Here is a 24,598-nt window from a genome sequence, read left to right as displayed (position 1 = left end):
GATTTATAAAAGAGATAAGAAAGGACTGGTTCTCAAGTTGAGGGGTAGATGAGTAGAATATACAGACTCAGTATTCAGGATGTTAGTATCAGTTGATATGGAGCTTTAAAAGAAAACTAGTCATATTTATGAATGAGGTGGAAATAAAGCAGGCATGTGTCATACAGGGATGTATTTAGGTATGATGGCTTCTTGCAGCTTCGTATCCTGTTATGTTCCTGTGTCCTCATGGAATAAACTCAGTGATCAGATTGTTAATGCCGAGTCAACAGGGAGCTATGGAAATTTATAGATAAGATGAAAATAGGCAGGCACATTTCAATACAGAGAAAGTCACGTGTAGTCCCGATGGCTTCTTGCAGCTTCCCTTCTTTTTTTAGGCTCTTATGTCCCTATGTTTTAACGGAATTGACTCAGTAATCAAGTTATTGTCACTTAGAGGCTTAAAAAGAATGTTATACGAATTTATGGATGAGGAAATACGTATTTTCATACAGGGACTGCCACGTGTAGTCCTGACGGCTTCTTGCACCAACCCCATGTGTTCCTGTGTGCTTAACTTCTCACCACGACTGTGTTTTGTTTCCCAGCGTCCACTTCTCGTGTTTACCTGCCTGCATCACCCACAGCCGCGCCACAGTCAGGTATGCAAGAGTTTCGTGCTGTAGCTTGCCATAAACACCGCCTCTCCCTTCCTCTCCCTCTCTCGCCTTCCTCTCCTCCCTCTCTCTCCCTCTTTCTCTCTCTCATAAACACCGCTTTTTCAGATTCGAAAATTAACCAAGCCGGTCGTAGACAGCGAGACGACGTGTAGGTATGTGTGTGTGTGTAGTGTGTGTGTGTGTGTGTGTGTGTTTGTGTGTGTGTGTGTGTGTGTGTGTGTCGTGGATGGAGGGAGAGAGGAAGAGGGGGAGGAGAAAGAAGAAAAAATAATAGGAGTGGAAAGAGAGAGAGAGAGAGAGAGAGAGAGAGAGAGAGAGAGAGAGAGGAGAGAGAGAGAGAGAGAGAGAGAGAGAGAGAGAGAGAGAAAATAATTAATTACAATCTTCTAAGTTTATAGAAAAAAAAAATACGAATAAAAGGAAAAAAAATAAAGAAGAATCAGAGGGAAGAAAAGAGGAGGAGGAGGAGGAGGAGGAGTAGGGAGGAGAAGGAGGAGTCATTCCGGGAGATAGATCCTGAAGTAAATAAAAGCAGTGGAGAGAGAGAGAGAGAGAGAGAGAGAGAGAGAGAGAGAGAGAGAGAGAGAGAGAGAGAGAGAGAGAGAGAGAGAGAGAGAGAGAGTCACGCGGAGTAAAGTAATTGTTGGGGCGTAACGGGGAGGAGGAGGAGGAGGAGGAGGAGGAGGAGGAGGAGGAGGAGGAGGAGGAATAAGAACAGAGACAGAGAAATTGAAAGAGGAATGGAAGTTGCTCAGTGTTTGAGAGAGAGAGAGAGAGAGAGAGAGAGAGAGAGAGAGAGAGAGAGAGAGAATCGTTCGAACAGAAACAGACGTGAACGAGACGCGAACAATTCATTCCCAACCTCCTACTCGCACTCTCTCTCTCTCTCTCTCTCTCTCTCTCTCTCTCTCTCTCTCTCTCTCTCTCTCTCTCTCAATAAACTCATTACCGACATACAAACACCAGGTAGGCTCCAGTCGTCCATTCTCTCCCTCTGTTAATTAGAGAGAGCAAGAGAGAAAAAAGTGACAGTTCAATTTCTCGTTTTCCTTTTTTTATTTCATCCTCGGAGGCACACTGACAAAAATGTGGATAATCAGAGAGAGAGAGAGAGAGAGAGAGAGAGAGAGAGAGAGAGAGAGAGAGAGAGAGAGAGAGAGAGAGAGAGAGACTACTACTACTACTACTACTACTACTACTACTACTACTACTACTACTACTACTACTACTACTACTACTACTACTACTACTACTACAACTGGTATCAATTTAATGAAGGAGTAGAAAGAAAAATCACACACACACACACACACACACACACACACACACACACACACACACACACACACACCACACACACACACAAACGAAGACAAACAGATAAACAAACAAACAAACACACAGAAAGAGAAAGTACCACAAAACACCACCACCACCACCACTACTACCACCACCACCACCACCACCACCATGCAAGGACGAACAGAATAAAGCAAGCAGGAAGAAAGGCACAAGCAAGGCAGAAGAGTCCAACACAGACAGAGAGAGAGAGAAACAGAATCGAAGTTACTGGAGAGTGTTGAGTGCCCGGTCCGCGAGAGGCGATGTGTAGCGAGAAGGGGGGGCGGTGTGTGTGTGTGTGTGTGTGTGTGTGTGTGTGTGTGTGTGTGTGTGTGTGTGGAGCGCGGCGTGGTAATGTGATGGGGCCGGCGGGGTTATGGGCGGGCTGGAGCGAGGCGTGTATTGCAGGATTTGACCACGCCAAAAATCCGAGAGGCGGCGAGGCGGCGAGGGCACAGCGGGAGATGGTGGCGATGACTGCGACACTCCCGGGCATTTGTGTGTTTGGTTTGAGGCTTAACCAATGCTGTTGAGAGAGAGGAGAGAGAGAGAGAGAGAGAGAGAGAGAGAGAGAGAGAGAGAGAGAGAGAGAGAGAGAGAGAGAAAGGGGGGGAGAGAGGGAGAGGAACTCGTTATGACCTATAAATAGAAAAATATGAGAAAAAAAGGAGGAAACTAAGGAAGAATCAGAGAGAGAGGAGATGGAGGAGGAGGAGGACGAATCTCTCTCTCTCTCTCTCTCTCTCTCTCTCTCTCTCTCTCTCTCTCTCTCTCTCTCTCTCTCTCTCTCTCTCTCTCTCTCTCTATAACACTGGCTCCCAAAGATTACCTCATTCTCCTCTTGCTCTCTTCATTCCCATTTTCTTCCTCCTCCTCCTCCTCCTCCTCCCCTTGTTTCTCAATGTTTTCCCTCATCGCTCGCAGCTTCTAGTTAACTTTTTTTTTTTCCCTGCCTTTTCTCCACGTCTTTCTTCTTCTTCTTCTTCTTCTTCTTCTTCTTCTTCTTCTTCTTCTTCTTCTTCTTCTTCTTCTACTACTACTACCCTCTTTTCTTCCTCCTCCTCCTTTTCTACTACTACTACTACTACTACTACTACTACTACTGTCACCACCACCAGCACCACCACCACCACCACCACTACTAGCAGCCAAGGACACAGGAACCAGTAAGCATAAGAAAAGATCTCCACCCTACCTTCACCCACCTTAAGCCGTCCACTTCACGTAGGGGTTGCCGGGGGGGGGGGGAGCGTGGGCGAGTTGTGTGTGAGGTGATAGGGCGGCAGAAAAGGTGAAGCAGTTCAAGCGTGTAGGTTAGTGCAGTGTGGGAATCTACAGGGACAAGATTTTATTATTGTTTTTTTTTTTTTTTCTGCTCTTGTAACTCTGTGTGTGTGGGGCGAGTGTCCTTAGAGTTCTCCATTTAAGGGTCGCTTCCTTCCTTCCTTCCTTCCTTCCTTCCTTCCTTCCTCTCGTTCTTCCTTCTTTCATTCAGTTCTTTTCTTCTGTTCCTTCTTTTCATCCTTCGCTCCTTTTCCCCTTTTTTCTTTCTTCCTTTCTTCCTATTTCTAAACTTGAAGACATTTTTCTATCTCTCACTTTTTTTACTGTATTTTTTTCTTGTTTCAGTCCATCCATGCATCTATCCATCACTTTATTCCTTCCACCCATCCATTTCATCCATCCTATTCTCCCTTTTAAACGATCAATTAACCTTCCATCTGAGCTTTCATCCAATCTTTCCATCCTTCCTTCTTGCCTCTCTTCCTTCCCTCCTCACATCCTTCCCTCCTCCAGCCTCGTCAGCCTCCGCCGTTACTCTCCCGCTGGCCGAAGATTGGTCCAAGTTTGCCACGCTCGTTTCATGGTTGGCTGAAGTTTCTGATTACTTCCCGTACAGATCCAGAAACAGGCGACGACCAGCGGCCCCCCTCCCTCCAGCCAGCCAACCAACCAGCCAGCGCCGGGAGGACCACGTTAAAGAATCAAGAAAACAAGGGAAACTGCAAGAAGCCATCAGGCCTACACGTGGTAGTCCCTGTAATATAAAACATGCTTACTATGTGTTTCAGAGGAATGCTAACGGAGTGTCTGAAACATGCTTTGTCAAATTAAGATCCCAGTTCATCAGTATGTTAGAGAGTTATTCCCGGAAAAAGAAAAAATAAATAAATAAATAAATGTTGCGCAGCCTCTGAAACCCAAAGTATCTATTTCCATCTGTCATCACCATCCATATGTTTGTCTAATCTTTTCAAGCTCCTTATTGACTCGGCACTAACAGCCTAATTACCAAGTTCATTCCATTCATCTTCCACTCGGTTTGAGAATCAGCTTCTTCCTATTTCTCGTTATTTTTTTATTTATTTTTTTATTTTTTTAGTTTATCAAGCTTAAACCCATTATTTCTTGTCCTACCGTGATTACTGACCCTGAGGATTTTGTTTAGGTCACCCTTGCTATATCCCTCTCCTTCTTAGGATTCTGGCTCTCTCTGAGTCTGCCTATCTGTCCGTCTCTGTCTGTCTTAGGATCTCTCAAGCTCTCTGTGTCTGCCTGTCTGTCTGTATATGTCTCTCTGTCTCTCGAAGGAATGGTTTTAACTTCTATAGATGAGTAACGGAGGCGTGTCAATGGGCGGATGGTGATGGGGGAGGGAGGAAAGGGGAGTGAATAAGACGTAGAGGCGAAGGAGGAGGAGGAGGAGGAGGTGGAGGATGTGTTAATAATGTTAATAATGACACGAGGGGAAGCGGGAAGGAGATGTAAGAGGCGACGATGACTGCGACGGGAGATGAAGAGGTGGAGAAGTATTAGTGACGTGTGCGCTCTCTCTCTCTCTCTCTCTCTCTCTCTCTCTCTCTCTCTCTCTCTCTCTCTCTCTCTCTCTCTCTCTCTCAGACGTGCAGATGTCCACGAAGCGATATCTTGTCCACCCTCCGTCCCCCACCCACCCGCCCCTCGTCTTCCTCCTGATAAGCAGCTGAGGAGGAGGAGGAAGAAGAGAAGGAGGGAGAGGAGAAGGAGGGAGGGGGAGGAGTAGCCATCACGTCATCATGTTACCTGTCACACGAGCGCTGATGACGATAGCGGTTTGATAAGGCTGGGGTGATGCTAACATGCTCCCTCTGCCCTCCCTACTTTGAAACACTTCTGCGCCGCACCTCCACTACCTTCAAAAGACTCTAGTTGAAGTGACACGGGTTTTAAGGTTGTTGTTATGGTTCTAGTGACAGATTAATAAGATTTAAACATTATTAACAGGAGAAACACTCTTGAGAACACGGCTACCTAATTTCAAAAGGCTCTAGTTGAAGTGACACGGGTTTTTAAGGGTGTTGTTATGGTTCTAGTGACAGATCAACTAGATTTTTACATTATTATTAGAAAAAACACTCTTGAAAACCCAATTACTTAATTTCAAAAGGCTCTAGTTGAAGTGTTTTTAGGTGTTTTTTTTTTTATTTTATTCTAGTTGTAAATTAACAAGATTTTTACATTATTAACAGGAGAAACACTTCTGAGAAACCGGCTCGTCATCTCTGCGGCCTTGGAAATTAGTTGTGGTGAGAGAGCTAAGCGTTTCAGAACACGGGCCCAAGTGTGGTGCAGCAGGAAGGAGCAGCTTGCGTGGGCGGCTTGAGGGTCATAGTGGCGTGGGTGAGAGAACTGGCGAGGGTGTGAAGAGATAGTTATGTCGAGGCACGCGAGTGAAACAACAATGGACACGAGATGATTAACCCTCTCTTCCTTAAGCTGCTTCGGTTGAGGGTCACCACAGCGGATCAACCTTCCCCAAGATACCAACGCGCTGTCTTATGTGTCTTCCTCAGTCACACCCATTACAAGTAAGTCCGCCTTCTTTTATCCATAAGCCCTTCTGTTAAGTCTTCCCCTCCTCCTCCCGCCGGGTAAATTAATTTCCAGCATCCTCCTCCACACGTCTCTCTTCTTGACACTCCCAAACCACATTAGTCACACTCATTCACTCATTACAAGCATATCTGTCTGTCTACCTTCTTTCTCTGCATTGGTTTAGTGTCACTTGGTACTGGGGTGGATGGTACTGAGGTCATAATTGTAGGCCTCAGGTGGTGATCATCAAGACAGATCTTCCTGAGTGCAAATAGGCCTCAGGACGTTTGGCACTCGAGACACTTGGTACCGTGCACTTGTTCCCCAAAATGTCTCTAGACTCAGACGTCTCAACTACAGGCTTCGTGAAGGCAGCATGTTGATCCACACACACCAATATAACATTTGCCAACCCATTCACTCAGCCACTCATTCATATCCACCCACTCACATCCATCCCCCTACAGCTGTAACTCCTTCCATCTATCCATCGACTCACACTCACCCACCCACCCACCTCCATTAGCCCACTCATCCAGCTACCCACTCAACTATATCCACCCATCCATCCACCGCACACCACCTACAGGCCCACCTACCCATCCATCAACCCATCTCCCACCCACTAACCCACACACCCACACTCACCCATCTATCATCCTATCCACACTCGCCAAACCATCCACCTACCAACCTATCCGCCCTACAATCCACTACACGTTGACCTACCCATCCACAACCACATCCACCCATCCATCCATTATCCACTGACTGTCCACCAACTACTCACTCACTCATACTCATCCACCCAACCAGGTACCCATCTAACCATCTACTCAACTATACCAGACCTCATCCACACACCCTATCACCCACACCAACCACTCACCCAGCCATTCAGCGATCCACCGACTTAACCATTTATCCACCCATCCATATATCCACCCACACACCAGTTCACCCACCTAGCCACCCAACTACCCACTCACTCATTTACCTTTAAGCCTTTCACTTTGATACGAGACAATTAGCACCACCATATGCAATGTATGAAATCTTTATAAATATCTGCTAGAAAGTTATGGGTGAAAAAGGATATATTTAGCAATTTCTATCCTTGCTAGCTTTTTTTTTTCACAGTCCTCTGAATCTTGGCAAAGAATGATCATACGTAAAAGGATGAAGAGACAGAGAACATTATAATTATCAATGGGAGCAGCGTGTGTGTGTGTGTGTGTGTGTGTGTGTGGCTGACTGGCTGGCTGGCGGGGAAGGAGTGAGAGGAAGGAGGAAGGAAGGGAGGGGAGGTATAAGAAGCATGCTGTCTGTCCTTCCCGCTGTAATTCCAACCTTTCTTGAAGACAAATGTTCCGCTCCTCGACCACCAGCGCCACCATCTCTCCATTACCTGCAGTATGTAGCACGTCATTACAGATTCTGACACACACACACACACACACACACACACACACACACACACACACACGGAAGGCAACAATAAGGGCATGTGTAGTGTTAGAAGAAAGGCAGTGGGCGTGAGTGATGGGCGGGAAGGGGAAGGCGTGGGTGGAGAGGGCGTGAGTGAGGGTGTGAGGGAAGGAGGAAGGGAACTGATGGGAATGATAAACGAGACACGGTGAAGCATGAATGAGAGAGAGAGAGAGAGAGAGAGAGAGAGAGAGAGAGAGAGAGAGAGAGAGAGAGAGAGAGAGAGAGAGAGAGAGAGAACAAAAGACGAATTTTATAACGGAAATAGAGATCAAATCCAAAAGAAAGACAGATAGACAGACGCGTTTGTGGCTGAAGACACGCAACACATCTGGCTATCTCTCTCTCCCTCCGGCCTCTCCCTCTCCCCCTCTCCCATTCACTCTCACTCTCACCCGTCCCTCCCACACTCCTTCCACCCTCCCACCCCCCGGCACCCCGTCACTATCACCGCCGCTGGTTTACGACCCGGGTTTAGTTACCCGTGATAATTTGCCTTCGTTGACTTAACTCTCTCAATTGAGCAATTTGCTATAGGATTCTCTCAGACCCGGACCAATCATGACTCGATGGTCAGGTCACGCAGGGAGCTTTACGAGGGGCGCCCCAGCTGGAGGGAATAAGAGGCAGACTGGCTGGAGCACTTGGTGACCCGTCCGTGGTCTTCTCATTCAGTCCAAGGAGGAACTGAACGCAAGGTGGAAGGAGAAAGGAGAGAACTGAGTAGTTGATAAGCCGCCCGTGGTCTCTTCTCATTCAATCCAAGAACTGAACGAAAGGTGGAAATGCGTCACCTCCGCGTCTCCTGTTTGTCGTGCAAGTGCTGTTCAGCGCGCGCGCGCGCGTACACACACACACACACACACACACACACACACACACACACACACACACACACACACACACACATGGCTGTTGTTATCGCGTGGCCGTCCCCTATCATTTGTTATTCTTATTTTATTTTCTTTGTCTTTCTAGAATGACCTTGAGACTCGGTGTTCCCCTCCGTGTCTAGAATCACTGAGACGTGCTCTCTCTCTCTCTCTCTCTCTCTCTCTCTCTCTCTCTCTCTCTCTCTCTCTCTCTCTCTCTGTACTTGCATTTCACGGCGGACGCAGCGCCTCTCTCGATGTATGTACTACGCTCCCACTTATAAATGCGAATTAACACGCACGCACCCACACCCTCACTCCGAGTAAGAAAAAATACCAAACTTTTTTTTTTTTTTTTCTGCCGGCTTGGCGACGAGCGGTCATCCCAGACAAAAAGAATGAGGTGTGCAGGTGTGTTGACAATGCCGCGTCGCCTCATTGACATGTAGGCGACGCTCAGCAGTTGGCGTGACTCTTGTCCGACAGATGGCGGTCACTCCCTCCACCCCGCAACGCGGCACCCACAAGTTTCGCCGTTCTCTTGTGTAGGACCGTATTCTGAAACGCTTTGCTCTCTCACCACGGCTATTTTCAAAGGCCACAGAGATGATAAGCCAAGTTTTCAAGAGTATTTATCTCGTTAATAGTATGAAAATCTTGTTAATGTCAACCCGTGTCACTTCTAGTAGAGCCTTTTGAAAGTAGTCTGGGTGCGGGTAGAAAATTTTTCAGAATATGGTCCTCAGCTTCAAGATGGCAGCGGTTCAGAGGCTTCAAAGGCTTCGAGACGCGTATATATTGCTAGAAAGCGTTCTGGGACGTGGAGACGGAGTGTAAGCGGCTGCCTCTCGCCTGAGCGCCATGTGAGGAAGGACGCGGCCCGTATTTCTCTCTGCAGATTTGGAGACTCGTGAACGCTGCTGATTTCTACTCCAGCTTGTCTCTGTAAGTTACGTGAAATGATATGAGATTGACTTGAGTGTTTTGTAGTGCGTTTAAGAACTGTTAATGCCACACACAGACACAGACACACACACAGAAGGTGCTAGTTGGGAGAGAGAAGTAAGAACCAGTTAGTGAGTCAGATTTCCGTAATGAATGATTCACGCTAAGCTGAGTGAGCGAGTGAGCAGCCCCTCTGCCACCCGCTAACCCACGCCACGCCACGCCAAGCCGCCGCGCCCGACCACCACCACCAACAGTTACATTAAGTGGCAACAATTTAACCGAGACGCACCACCGCTCCTCCTCCTCCTCCTCCCGCGGCCCCAAAAAGCTGAGGTGAAATGCACGACGGCAATTCCTGTAAACTTGTGTGCCTCGGAACGACTCAAAAATGCCCGGCGTTTAAAAGTAAGAGGAGGAGTTCGAGGCGGTGGTAAAAAGTAACGTAATAATAATCCCTGTTGTGATTACTTATGAGTTATACAGAGAGAGAGAGAGAGAGAGAGAGAGAGAGAGAGAGAGAGAGAGAGAGAGAGAGAGAGTGACTGTGTGCTGCTCCTTTTTAGAGTAACACAGGGAGGAGAGATGATTTGGCTAATGCTGTGTGACAACCAGAGAGAGAGAGAGAGAGAGAGAGAGAGAGAGAGAGAGAGAGATTGTTAAGGAAATAAAAGGAGAGGAAGAAGGGTGAGTGAGGGCGGAAAGGAGTGAGTAAGTGAGAGGGCGAAGAAGCGACACTTGTCTTGATGAAGATGTGTCGCTGCGGACGAGTGTGTATGACAGGTGGCTGTGTGTGTGTGTGTGTGTGTGTGTGTGCGCCCGTATGGTCGTATGCCAGAGCAGTAAGCAGGAAGACTCTGAATGGATAGAAAAAAAGAGACCATCCTATTAACCATCTACCTCCCTCCCCCATTCACCTATCTCCACCTCCCCATCTCCCCCTCTTCCCCATTCCATACTTATTCCCAATGCTACCTTACCCATTCCCCTTTCCATCTTCCCAGACATCTTTCCCTTCCACTGCACTCCTCCTTCCCCTGCCACCTTCCATCTAACTAGCTATTAACACCACTCATTCACTCTGCAACGCAAACAACCATCTACCACCACCATCACCACCTCCTCCTCCACCTCCTCTTTAAACTCTCCATCCGGTTTTAAGTATCTTCATTCACCTCCACACAAACTCCGCCCCTTTCCCCCCCATGTTTCCTCCTCCTCCCTCCCCTCCCTCCCTCCCTCCTCTCTCCAACACGTGGCCCGTCTAACAGTCGCCTTGACAATTGACCTCACTTGACCAATGACGTCACCGCAGATTGTATAAATGGTATGTGGTGGACCTCCCGCTGGCACTGTAACACCCTCTCACTCGCGGCTGTTTGTCACTCTCCCCCGCCCCTGTCACTCCCCACCTTGCCCCTCTCACCCTGCACTCTGTTCTTTCTACTCGCTTTCCTCACCGTTCTTTCCCGCTTCGTCTTTATTTTCTCGTCCTGTTTGTCTATTTATAGCCACAGGTTCTCTCTCTCTCTCTCTCTCTCTCTCTCTCTCTCTCTCTCTCTCTCTCTCTCTCTCTCTCTCTCTCTCTCTCTCTCGCCAGGATTCTTCCTCCTCTCTCCCTCACACTCGCACTCAATTCGGTGCCCACATGCATCTCCTCCTCCTCTTCCATCTTTGTAGTTCTGTCCTCCCCCCACCACCATTCTCCTTCGAAGCATATTCCTCCCTATACTTTCCTCCATCGTTACCTTCCCTCCCTAACCCTCTCCTCTTCCTCTTTTTCCTCCTCATCCTCTCGCCTCACTTGTCACTCGGTTTTCATTTTTTTTTTTTACTTGGGAAGCAGTTGACTGTTACTGAAGTGAGTGAAGGAGGTTTCTGTTTATATAAGAGAAAGCGTTAGTGAGTGTACGAGAAGAGTCGGAGTGCGTGGTTCCAGTTAGTTGGGTAGTTATATATATATACGTAGTTGGTTATATATAGTGGTAGTTAAAGGGCTAGTTATAAATCGGTGTTGGATTGTTAATTAAGTTTTTTAGCCTTTTTTCACTATTTTATGACACGTGATTCTCGAAGTCCCTTTTCGTTCAACAGCCACCTCTGATTATCAAACTGATTAGATATGAGTAAAAAAAAAAAGGTCTTGTTAATCTTTTTTCACGGATTCTTTACTTACAAACTCTTCCGGCAGTGAAACAAAAATATAATCCATTTTCTTTCTTGGGAATTAAGATTTTGTACAGTGCTTTTCGTGTGCGTGTGTGTGATGGTGGTGGTGGCAGTGGTGGTGGTGGCAGCGGCGGCCGCAGGGTGTTCATTAGATGTGGGCAGCATTAACAGCAGTAGAAGCATGCAAGTTTCAGCAGTAGTACACTTGGGAAAAAAAACGAGGGTAACAGGATGATGGCGCGGGAGGCGGATCCTGTACTTACGTGCTCTCACTGATAAGAACAATGCCGTTAATGTTCATCACGTCAGTTTTTCACCAGAACGTGTTAAATGTATGCAGACCAGTCGAGAGGTTTTTGTCCTTGGGTAACCCCTAAGCGGCTTCTCTCGTCGCCTGCGTCGCCGCCGTGCATGGGAGGACAGGCCGTGCGTGCAGACTCCACCCCAGGGAGGATTTGTGGCGATAAAGACGGTTTACTCGGCAAATTGACAACATTGCCTGTTAGAGGACGTGTTTAAGATTGAGATAATGCTGCGGGGAGAGAACACGGCTTGGTGAAGGTGGTGGTGCTGGGTATTCTGCTACCTCTTTCCCTGTTGTGTGGGAGGTAGTGAGGTAGGTGTGTTGCGTGAGGTGTGGACTTGATGTTAAGAGGGTATTCTGTCATCCTTCCTGTTATGTGACGGAGAAGTTGTAGGTTAGGTATCTGTTAGGTTGGGGTGGGGTGAGAGAGCCGTGGTGTTTGCAAGGCTGTGGAAGTGTGGTACTGTCATTGTACTGATCCGTTGATACGTTGTTATTCAAGGTTCAGGAGATGAAGGCGAAATGTAGGTGTATGTTGCGTCAGGGAGGCGTGGCGTCTTCTAAGGTTGTGTAAGTGTTGTGTTTTCAGTTTATTAATCCATTAGTACTTTGTCTCTTAAAGTTCAACGGTCGTCTTGTGTTCTTGGCCGAGTTATTAAGAGCTATGTGAAGTGTCATTAGTCGTTCTCTAGTCTGGCCTGGGCGGAGTGGTGGCCTGGGGAAGGGGGAAGGGAAGGGGGAAGGCAGCTCAGTGGGTGTGAGTGTTGGAGGGCGGAGTGGAACAGGTGAATACGGTAGAGGTAGTCTGGTTTTATTCATTTCATTAACTTAGCTCCTCCTTTTTCTACCTTTGCTGTTTTTTGTTAACAATTGTTTACGTTGGATATTAATATTTTTTTTCTCATGCTTGTTTCCTTTTTTGTATTATGTAAATATTTGCTCTTTCTTTTCATGCTTAACATCCTTTAAAACTTAACTGGCAACAGGTGCAGCTGTGGTGGTGATGGTGGTGGTGGTGCAGGCGTGAGTAAACTAACAAAGACTTAATCTTGATGGAGGGAGATGACGTGTTGTGTCGGCAGTCATCATGGAGAGGGACATTATGAGAGAGGCCTCCCTAACACACACACACACACACACACACACAGCAGTAACACAAACAGACATTTCATCTACTAAATATCCTTCCTACAATGCCGTGTGTGGTTACATAAAAGCATAAGGAAAGGTAAGCTACAAGAAGCCGTCAGGCCTACACGTGGCAGTCCCTGTATACTCGTAAAATATACTATTTCCATCAGTCATCTCGTACATGAATGTATAATCTTAATAGGCTCCCTAATGTCTCAGCACTAACATAACCTGATTACTGTGTCCATTCCACTCATCCACTTCTCTATTTATGTATGTATTTATGTAATGTATGTATGTGGAGCGATGGTTTGGCTAGGGAATGAGTTTAAAGTTAATGATTATGAACCACTAGAACGAGAGAGAGGGAGACAAAAAAAAGTAATAATTGAATCAGAACAATTAGACTTGACCCCGAATCATTATAACCTACCACAGCCTTCCCTCCTCCTCCTCCTCCTCCTCCTCGCCACCATTCGTGTGAGCCCAAATCTCTCCTTTGCTCTGAGTGACGAGACATTGTCACGGTGCTCGCAGTAATGTTGTGTTGGCCGTGCTAAGAGCCAGTTAATCCCTTGTTCCCCTGCCCTATCTTAGTCCAGTGCCTCCTTACCCCCTATTCTCCCTCTCCTTATTCCCTCCTCCCTCTCTCTTTGCTCCTTCCTTGTTTCCTTCTTACTCCCTCCTTATCTCCTCCTTGCCCTCTTCGTCCTCCTTATTACCACTTTTGCCCTCCTTTCTCCCTTCTTTTATCCTCCTTACTCCTTCCTCCTTACTCTCTCTTCCTTCCCCCTCCCCTTACTCTCTTCTCTCCTTCTTCCTTTTCTCCTCCGTTCTCCTTGAAGCACTTACTACTCTCTCCTTACTTCTTCCTTTTCTCCTCCGTTCTCCTTGAAGCATTTACTACCACCTCCGCCTCGTCCTCCTCATCCTCCTTTAGTGATTATCTCCTGATCTTACGCCCTTCTTAGTACTGTTCTAACTCTCTCTCCTCTGCAATAATACTAACTCCGTGACACAAACCCACTCCACAACCACCACCACCAGTCGCTAAGCTAAACGTACCCAAGAGATAACAAAGATTGATCAACTTTTTTTTTATCTCCTATCCTTCACCATGCAGTTCTTCCCTTCTTAGAATCCTCTGTTACGACTGTGCATCTCTTTCTTACTCTTTCTCTCTTAAGAAAAAAAAGGTTTCATTTTCCTTCCTATAATTTCTAAACCCTTTCCTTTAGAGAAACCCTCTTTTATTTAGTATCCTCATTAAAATTCCTCTATTTGTTCTTCCCCTTTCTTAAATTCCCTCCTTCGCATCCCTTCACCTGAAAATTTTCCTCCTCCTAGCATGCACTCCTTACAAATCCTCCTTCCTTTCATCTTCTAAATCTCTCCTTCCTTTCATCTTCTAAATCTCTCCTCTCTTTATTCCATCCATCTCAAAACCCTTCTTTCGCATCCCTTCACTCTTAAAACACCTCTTCCGCAGCCATCTCTCCTCATGGTAAGTCTTTTCCTCAATCCCATCCAGTTGCCGTCAAATTTTTGTCCCTACTCCATGCTTTGCCTCAATTAACTCACTCTGCCCTGGGACCTCCGCCTTCAGGAGACTGCAGTTCTCTCGCATCATCTAGCTCGTAAAGGTGGAAGGGAGGGAGGGAGTAAAGGAAATGAAGTAATTGAAAGGGAGGGAAAGTAACGGAAGGAGTGAAGGAAAGGGAGGGAGGAAGATAGAAACGAGTATTTAAGGGTGATTTAAGGGAAGATGTGGTTAGACACGATTCACTGCAAGCTAATATATAATGAGAGAGAAAGCAGCGAGTTAGTAACAAAACACGTGTATTTATGGAGAAGGGGGGGGAGTAAGCTGGAAACGAGTACTTCTTAAGGAGGATTTAAAGTAAGGTATGAAGTTAGACCAGTCCCGTGTAATGAGAAGCAAAGGTAACGATAGAAAACACAGTGAATTAGTAACCAAACACGTGTATTTCTGCACCAGAACATCTGCGCACGTACACTCAAAGAAGAACATCAAAGACACAGTTGCATGTACAGAACTGACTGACTGAATGAATGAATGAATGAATGAGTGACTGACTGACGTTAATAAAAAGAAGACAAACTCGAGCCCTTCCTTCCGCGACGAACTTAATCGGACCCTTTAGTGTTGGACTCTTGATATCTAGCACGACCCTCCCTCCCCTCCCTCCCTCCCTCCCTCCCTCCCTGGCTCCGTGCATCATCGCGCCGTGTGCCTGAGCGGGGGCGGGAAGGAGCACACGAGCAGAAAAAAGGCCGCCACGGAGACAATACTCGTGGCCAGAACGAAACAGATGGGGGAGTGTAATGCGATAGAGCAATCTACATCCATTACCAAGTGTGGGGGTAGTGTTCCTCCTCCTCCTCCTCCTCCTCCTCCCCCGCCCTCCCCCTCGCCCTCCTCCTCCTCCTCCTCCTCCTTCCTTTTCCTCTCACTCTTTATTATATAGAACTACCACCCGCTTCCTCCACCTCATCCTCCTCCTCCTCTACCTCCTTCCCCTCCTCCTGTACCTCTTCTCTTCCTCGTCGTCGTCGTCCGCGTAACTCGAGCCGTCTAGTTTTCACGGCTGGCAGCAATTACGTGTAAACTCCTTCTCTCATCCCGTTTTTGTTCCCTTAACTTTAATTTTGTCATAGTCGCTTCCGGCGGCGGCGGCGGCGGCGGCGGCGGCGATGGTGGTGGCAGTGGTAGCGGTGATGACGTCCAACCGTGCTAGGTTTGCGTGGGTGGGTGTATCTGTGTGTGTGTGTGTGTGTGTGTGTGTGATGTGCACATTTACGCATTTAGCACATTAAGGATGCCCTCGGTTGGTTTGTTTACATTCATGAGGCGAGAGCGACCTGTTTTTGGAGGCGCCGCCCTTGACGCCAGCCTTTCCACCATCATACACACACACACACACACACACACACACTAACTGATTATCCTGTGCTTGTAATGGCACTGAGAGGGGGCTGGCATGGTGTGCAGGAGCGGTGCGGGCGGCTGTGGGCGTTTTGTGGCAGCAAGAGCACCTCACAGCCTCACAGCGCCCCTGGAGCCCCGTCTGAAGGGCAGAGCGCCATTGTGTGTGTGCGTGTAGTCAGTTGTCCTTAATTCCTTAGTGGCGTGAGTCATGAGGGCGGCAGGAGGTACCTCGCGCCTTCTTCCATTCGTCCATTCATGCCTCATCTCTTCCTCCTTGTTGTCCTCCTCCTCCTGTTCCTCCTCCTCCTCCTCTTCCTCCATATTTATGTAATAGTGGACTCTATAGCCTAAAGCAACAAAAACATCATAAAAACAAAAGGCTTACTAAAGGTGCTAGTCCCCTGAGTTCAGTCACAAGGGTTATACAAAGTCTGAGGATTGGTGAAGCATACGTTCAGAAATGTTGGTTTGTGTCAAGTAAGACGGGTACGCTTCTCCTTGGCAAGGAATTGAAAGTTTACAGATTTTATTTTTCAGAACTGACGACTGCCCCCAGACGCCAGGTGAGCCCCCGGCGTCTCCTTCACTGACGGACGACGAGGCTACCATCACCAGCACCACCACCACCACCACCATCACCATCATGACAGTAGACGAAACGGTGGCAACAAGTATGTAAACCTTTCATCTCCAACGCTTCTCTCTAGTTTACACTTCACGAGCCCTACACCCTCTGACCATTACCTCCTCCTCTTCCTCTGTCTCTACTCGTTCCTTCCTTTAGATAATCATTACTAATAGCAGTAATAGTTAGTTTCCATGATAGAGGTGTAGTGGCAATATTCAGTCGTTTTGTTAGTTTCGAGGTGTAGTACGTAGCGTTCCAGGCCACGTATAGACACACAACATTGCGTGTCCTGTGTGATATCAGCGTCATGATAACTGAATAGTAACAGTAATGCAGATACTAGCCGAACTTATAAAAAGAAAAAAAAGTAACGTAGGAAGCAGAATGTAGCGATACCAACACTAAAAACTAATAGTAATCGAGCAGTAACAGAGCATTACAATACTAATTCATACTATTCTCTCTCATCCCCTCTTCTGTCTCTACCTGTTGTCCTCCTTTTCTTCGTCCGCCTCCTTGTCCTCCTCTTCGTTCTCCTCCTCCTCCTCCTCCTGTCTTCTGTCTCTTCGTCCTCCTCCTCCTTGTCATTGTTAAGAGTAGATGGGTTGACGAGGGAAGGCTGTGGTGGTGGTGGTGGTGGTGGAGAGAGGGAAGAGGTGGAAGAGGGAGGGGGCAGGTGGGGGTGGATGAAGGAGTAGACACCAGACGTTGTTTTGCATTTGTCGAGTCAAAGGAAATCTGATCCACTTGCGGGCGTTAGTAAGACTTCCGGGATGGCTTGGGCGGCATTATGGATGGCTGGGGTAGAGTGGCGGCGGCGGCGGGTGGCGGGTGGCGGGGAGGTGGTTGAGGTGATAAGTGCTTTAGATCTTGTGGAAACGGTAGGCTTGCACTTTTTGCAGCGGCAGGGGACGCAGATGGTAATGTGACGGAGCTGGAGGTTAAATGACGCCTGGTGGTGGTGACGGTGGCAATGGGGAAGCGTGAAATATGGTACACTGGTGTGGCGTGTGGCAGGGAGACGGAGGTACATAGCCAGGGTGGTGGGTGGGGTTGCTACGGGACTTATGTGGGTGGCGTGAAGGCCTCTTGACGCCCGCCCGCCTGCTCGAGGTAACGTGAGACGCGTCAGTCGCGCTCGAAACAAGAATCCGGAGCAGTTGGGGTCTTGCAGGTCGGGTGTTCAGTTCGGTGTGAGTTACGGCCGCCGGAGTCTAGCCTGAGATGGCCTTAAGTCGGATTTATTGCGGCCAATTCGAGCTGTGTTGACAGAGACAGATGTGTTCCTGGCGCCGCAACGGCAGGGCTGGGCTGGGCTGGGCCGGGCTGGACTGGATTGGACTGGACTTGGCTTAGTGGGACTGGTGTTGGCAGGACAAGGCAAGTCTGTGCTGGGCAGGTCTGGGCAAGGCAAGGCAAGCCTAGGCTGGGCTGGGTAGGGGTGGGCTGGGATGTGCTGGGCAGGGTTGGGTAAGGCTGGGCTGGACTGGATAAAGCAGGGCTGGCAAGGAAGGACTGGGCTAGGCAGGGGAAGTAGTATAACCATCTTGATTAAGTAAGTCTTCAAGTCAGTCCAAACACGGGTTATAACATTCGTTTTCATGGGAAGTTTGAACTTTCGGGATTGTGATTCATAATCATATATGTATTTTTTTTTCTTGAAATCTTGATTATACTCCCACCACTACCCGTATCACCACCACCACTATCACCACCACCACCACGCCAAGAACACAAGAACATAACGCGTAGTTGTGAACTTTTGAGTGACAACAGTTCTATTACACTCACACAGGACAAGAATAGTGTATGAATAGTCTGATCCGTGAGAGGTTTTGGTACATCATCTTTATCCCGCGACTGGCTGCGGGTTTCTAATGACAATAAAAAACAACTAACCCCAGCGATAGCCTGCGCTGATTACCAGAATCGAGTACCAGGCCGTGGACCATCGAGGCCTGACATGACACACACACACTTTTCCGTCAGTTTGGTGGTTTATTTCATCTCTTACGTAGATACAAGAGTTTAATGTTTCTTACTGACGTGTCACCGTCAAACTCAGTCGTGAAAACCTCCAAGAAATGGTTGGTGGAGCACTTGTCTCTCATTAATGAGTGGAGGCTATGTCGGGTCCGCGCTGGGGCCTTGCGGGAGGTGTGCCCAGTTGTGTGCGCTGTTTCCGGTGTAATCAAAACATAAAAAGCCAAATTCCTTCCCGTGAGAGTACGTGTGCAAGCATCTGAGCTTCCTGGCATACGAAGACTCCCAGCATACGGTGAGCAGCGCCCCTACAGCCGGTGGTGACCCCCGGTAGGACTGGGGTCTAATGTCCTGCACTTCTGTCGACGTCGGCTCCCAGTCCTACAGGGAAGTGGCTTAACCATCCCTGACGCATCCAACAGGATGATGAGGGGTTTTTGCTGGGATTGAGTCACTGTGGTTGTTAAAGCGACTGAGGTTATGAGGCCGCCGAGACGTGGGCCCGACGAGCGTCTGGCCGTCCCTCTGCCCCTGGGTCCCTTATCCCCGAGCACCCACCCCCTGTCGTGCCCTCCCTGCCCACCCACCACCATCGCCGCGTTTTAATGAATGAAGGAGCCAAGAGCCATAAATGTCTGGAGGCAAGTCACTAAAAGAGCAGCATGCCGCCGACTGGGTCTCCTTCCCGCCCTCTGCTGTCCACTACGCTCGACACAAACACCATTTCATCCAACATTTGTTACAAACTTCCCTCGAGGCTGGACAGCTTAACTAGTGTCGGCCAATCTCTTGATGAATTTACAATAGACTTCACCTTTTCTTTCCTAGGAGCGACCCTCGATCTGACCCAAGAAACGAGCGCCATAAAGTTCGGGGGAGTGACACTCGCGACCGCTCTGTGCCTCGCCTGCAGCTAGGGAAGCCGCCCCCTTACTTTATGAGTTCAATTTCCTTGAGTCCTCCCTGTACACCACTTACGTTTTCTACAAAGCCGGCGCACCAAGGACTGGACTAGATGTGTGGCAAGTTATTATTACAGGCGGCCCCTGCAGGTGGTGTGCTGTATTGCCGGCCTCCTGTTGTTGCTCTCTTCTCTTACCACTCACGCCCACGTCTTCGTCTCGGCGACTCAAGCCAAAAAAGACAGCCTCGCATGTCGCATCTGTGTCAGCGAATCATGAGGGGAATCTCGTAGCACATGTTTCTGATACAAAGAAATGTTAGTTAGAGAATATATGCATTTACCTTCCTTCTTTTACATGTAGGATTTTTCTTTCTCATAGAAAATAGAATATTTCATGTATACATCCTAAATCAAGAGCAAATAAAAAGAAATGTGTGGCATTCGTAATTATGATGTGTAATTTCTATTTCACTAACAGACCACCTAATATATTTATTCTGGTCGTGCGTCAGTAACATTCTCCTTCACAGATGGTGTCCCATCGCGCTGCCTCACTCCGCACTGCTTCCTGTACACGTGCTGCTAGCGCTGGTGCTGTGCCGAATTCTCAGAGGAGTACAAGCGTCAAGCCTCGTATCTGTATACAGACGGTACTTTGGCTAAGAGAGAGAGAGAGAGAGAGAGAGAGTTTTATAGTGGAAATAGAGATCAAATCCATAAGAAAGACAGACGCCCGAAGATCTTTTTCATAATGTTTTAATATTTTTCATGTGCCCTCAGCTTGACCACCATCCATTGTTTTCTCTCCATCTTTCATGTACTACAACTCTCTCAGATCCATCCAGCTTCCTCAGCTGCCTGCCTCCGTCGCCTCGCCTGGCCCCCTTCCGCCCCGGCCTTCCTCCCATCCCCATTGTCCTGCACCATCTCTCTCCTCACCGTCTTCAGTGACTGATTTACGATCACCAGACACGCTGACAGAGAAAACAACGATGCGTGTCGCTATGTAGATTTACAACGAAGCCATAAATGCCCAGATAGAAAATCCCTCATAAAGTATCAATGGTGTGTGGAAAAGCGAGGCGGCCATAGTATGTGTACGCTCATCCTCGCAACCCGCGGCCCGACGTGTCTCCGGTACTCCCCCCCGAGCCAACACACACACACACACACACACACACTTGCGTGTCCGGGTCGTCACCCCACGTTCACATTCACTCTCTGCAGTGCCGTGGAGTATGATGGAGCGGTGTTCGCATGTAACGAACACAAATATTTTTGATGTTATTAGGCCAAGGCGCCTCCGAGGGTAACATTGCTGGTAAATCATAGTTGTATAAATAAACAGGCATTGTTAAGGACACGGCTCCTCGATCGTGCCACTGTGAGCTGCGCGCCCTGCCCGCCACTGCCAAGATGCACCTTTGCAGGGAACGGATAAGCAAAACACTATAGAGATGCACAAGGATGTAGTTCCTTGTTGCCCCGAAGCCAGCAAGCAGCAGCACCATTATGTCACAGTATTTCAGTGCGATTTAGCCAATGGCGTGTGAAAACCCATATTGGTGACCACTTGTGGACGATAAAACCGGTCTCAGGAGCGAGGCAGGACGCGGGACCTGGGCGGGGAAGGAGCCCTGCCCAGGCCATGACTGCCTGTGGGACGGGCTGGCCTGATTTATTCCTCAGGGTGATACAAAAAAAAAATGGTGTAATGTTCTGGAGTTTTTAAATAGTTTTTCATTCATGAGAGGAATGTCTCTTTTCTTTCCCAGCACGTAAGTGTCTCCAGTCTGCGTGCCGCGGTGGTGGTGTCGCCGCCTCTTGATCTCAGAGGCAATACATTTCTATCTTATTTAATTGTTGCTTATTTATTTATTTTTACATTGTGTGTGTGAAGAAAGGTATCTTTTCCGTGTGTGTGTGTGTGTGTGTGTGTGTGTATATATATATATATATATATATATATATATATATATATATATATATATATATATATATATATATATATATATATATATATATATATATATATATATATATATATATATATATATATATATATATATATATATATATATATATATATATATATATATATATATATAATTAATTTTCAGAACTCCATGATGTTTCGATGTGTCAACCAAGTTCATTTCCTTCGCATATGATTAAATTATTGTACATTATATTCTGACCAGGATGTGGATAACAGTGGTGGGCATAACAATCCATGTATGGAATCAGCTGACGAGTTACGTAAGTGCTAATCACAGTGGTGATAATTGCAAATGGGAATGACGGTAACAGTAAGAGAAGCCCCGTACACGGCGTGTAGAGGCCAGTCTGGTCAGCAGGAAGACCCCAGCGGTGACGAGAAGCTGCTCTGCATATTGAAGCAAGAAATGAATCCCTGTTGCTGGAACCTGGAGGCTACGGCAGTGAAGAGAAGCTTGTTGGAAAACCTGTGTGGCTGCAAGTACCTATTTTTTTTTTTTTTTTCTCTTAAGTCAGATCATAGGAAAGACGATGCATTATAGGACTGAATATTAATTGCTAACGAAGTTGATTTTTGTTAAGTGATTCCTAACCACGGTGAATGTATGTTGACCTTTTAATATCAACTTATAATGAATTATTTATGCTTATCTTAGCTTTTATAAATTTAATGAATTATTTCTACTAAAGGGACGTACGTATATTGCATACTCCAGTATTTTTAATTGGTGGTTTTTGTACTTGTTGCGTGAAGCTGTCAGTCAATTTGGTGCTGTGGTTTATTGGACAAGCAGGTGGTAGCAACGTCCTCGCGATACCGTGCTTGTCAGTGTTCGTCACCCACATGGCTCTGTCACCTTTGGGTCTTACTGTAGGTTTGGCACTTTAGATGAATTTTTGTGAATAAGCAAACCATTCTGTGAGATCAGTGAGTTGAGATTCTAGAAGTAACCCATTATAGTATTATTTTAGTCCCTTTAACTATAGGTAACATTGGTGTATCCTAACAACTAACAATTATATCACGTTTCTTAAGTATCTGTTATTATTGGCAGACTTGTTAACCCAGAAGAGACTTGGAGGGGAAAAAGGACAAAACAGGAATGATAAGAAGTAAGGAGAAATGGAGGAGGAGGAGGAGGAGGTGGTATAACAAGTAAATACCAAGAAGACAAGATTTAGCTTGGTTTCCCTTGCTGCGCTGCCTTTCTCTGTAATATTTGCCTTGGCTGAGACTCTTACTTACTTACTATTATTGTTGTTGTTATTGCTGCTGCTGCTGTTGTTGTTGTTGTTGTTGTTGTTGTTGTTGTTATTATTATTATTATTATCATTTCTGGGCTTAGTACTATATATAAGCTTTCTCCCTCTTCCTACAAACTTAAAATTCTTAAAACAATGTGAAAACAATCTAAAAATACTTAAAACTGTCTTAAAACACTAAAAAAAACATTGATTCTTACCATGCATCTTGAAACCTCAGTGTTGATTCTTACCATGCATCTTGAAACCTCGGTGTAAATATTCCGTGAAGGATGGTCTGAGGAGAGAAGCGTCCAATATTAAATGAATTTTATGCATTTCCTTCACCTCCAAGCCTCCCTCTTTTACTTTCTCTCCTTCACCCCCCTCCGTGTGGTATCCTAATCCCTCCCTCCTGTAATATTTGGGAAAATGTTAGGCTTTGTAGAATCACTCGTCTTTTTTCTCGCGCGCTCACCTTCCTAGGGATTCAGAAAGAGGGGAAAATTTGTGTGTGTATCCTCCTCCTCTTCCTCTTCTGCGTTATAAACAACTGTAACACTCACATATGCACAATATTTTTCCTCTAATTATTTATTTATTTATTTTTATTTTTACGTATGTATCTGGGCTACTTTTGGGTTTAAAAATAGGAATGTATATTTGGGCGCTTTTTTTGGGGGGTAGACAGGTGAGATTCTTGGATTATTTTCGGCTGAGATATATATATATATATATATATATATATATATATATATATATATATATATATATATATATATATATATATATATATATATATATATATATATATATATATATATATATATATATATACCAACCAATAATTAAATTAATAAAAGGGTGTGTTATATTTGAGTCTGTAAAGGCGTTTAATTAAAGAAAATGAGTCTAACAATAACTTAACAATGACCCCAGCAGGTATGGCACAGGAGGAGGTGGCGTGGTGTCTGGCACAGGAGGGCATCATGCTCATCATATTGGGAATGTCACCAGGAGCGGATTCGGAATTGACGTCAGCTTCTGGAATATCAGGGAGTGGTTCAGGGGAGTGAAGATGATCCCTCCCAGCGTCCATATTGTTTATTCTGGGTGTGTGTGTGTGTGTGTGTGTGTGAGATAGAGCACACACACACACACACACACACACACACACACCTATTCTGTCCACCTCTAATGCAAGAATTAACCAGTATTCTCAATCATTCATCCCTTTCTCTGGTAAACTCTGGAACTCCCTGCCAGCTTCTGTATTTCCACCTTCCTATGACTTAAATTCCTTCAACAGGGAGGTTTCATCACACTCCTTCAATTTTTGACTACTGCTTTGGACCCTGTTCGGGGACAGTGGGCTTCCTTCCTTCTGTTTATTAGTCTCTATCCTCTTCCTCTTCATTCATCCACTCCCTTCTTCCTCCTCCTCACTCATTAACTGTTTTTTTTTTTTTTAATTCCAGTAATAAACATGGATCTGAATAACTATTATGTTGGTTTTATTAGATTTTTATTGTGATTATTTTTATTATTGTTTTAGAAAAGTCTAATTTTTCAATCTTAATTCACAATTCATTTCAACTACTTTTATTTATTTTATTTTATTTTAATCTTATTTTATTCTGCATGTTGTAAGCTTTCTGTATATATAAAATTGGTCTCTCTCTCTCTCTCTCTCTCTCTCTCTCTCTCTCTCTCTCTCTCTCTCTCTCTCTCTCTCTCTCTCTCTCTCTCTCTCTCTCTCTCTCTCTTCAAGGAGAACCTCTCTGCCAAGTTTGAGTGGGATCTGACACTTGGGGACGAGGGGAAGTACACGCCACTGGTGGTCGACCTGACTTAGAGGTATGTGGGATGTCTAAGGGGGAAGGAGGGAAGGGGTATGTTTGTAAGTGTTTGTTTGTGTGTGATTTTTTTTTGCTTTATTTTTTCTCCATTTTTTTTTTCTTTTTTTTCTTGCTCCTCTTTCTTCTTCTTCTTTGTGTGTGTATGTGTGTGTTGTAAAGTGAGGGATAGGGAAGGAAAGGAATGGAAGAAGAGAAAGAGAGGAGGAGAATGAAGAAAAGAAGAAATAGAAGGAAAACTAGAAGAAATAGAAGAAGAGAAGAGAAGAA

The 24,598-nt window shown here is 46.3% G+C and overlaps 1 protein-coding gene across 9 annotated transcripts in view; it reads left to right on the top strand.

The window, feature by feature from the left end:
* The first annotated feature begins 5,533 nt into the window (after positions 1-5,533).
* The window catches only part of LOC135106611 (uncharacterized), a 19,990-nt gene continuing 925 nt past the window's right edge, over positions 5,534-24,598 (top strand). Inside the window, exons 1-6 of one of the 9 annotated variants that reach the window (XM_064015887.1) lie at positions 5,534-5,851; positions 16,255-16,388; positions 19,763-19,882; positions 21,434-21,707; positions 22,286-22,343; positions 23,412-23,585. In XM_064015887.1, the coding sequence (XP_063871957.1) occupies positions 21,524-21,707; positions 22,286-22,343; positions 23,412-23,585 (416 nt within the window). In that variant the 5' untranslated portion in view covers positions 5,534-5,851; positions 16,255-16,388; positions 19,763-19,882; positions 21,434-21,523. Of the gene's footprint in view, positions 5,852-8,786; positions 9,164-9,414; positions 9,572-16,240; positions 16,389-19,156; positions 19,679-19,762; positions 19,883-21,433; positions 21,712-22,285; positions 22,344-23,411; positions 23,586-24,243; positions 24,330-24,598 lie in introns of those variants that run through there. The other 8 variants (XM_064015886.1, XM_064015884.1, XM_064015888.1 and 5 more) reach the window with 8 other exon arrangements.

The sequence above is a fragment of the Scylla paramamosain genome, chromosome 13, assembly GCF_035594125.1.
Source record: "Scylla paramamosain isolate STU-SP2022 chromosome 13, ASM3559412v1, whole genome shotgun sequence".
Taxonomy (NCBI): Eukaryota; Metazoa; Arthropoda; class Malacostraca; order Decapoda; family Portunidae; genus Scylla; species Scylla paramamosain.
The sequence above is the reverse complement of the archived record's forward strand: the minus strand, read 5'-3'. Positions and strand labels throughout refer to the sequence as shown.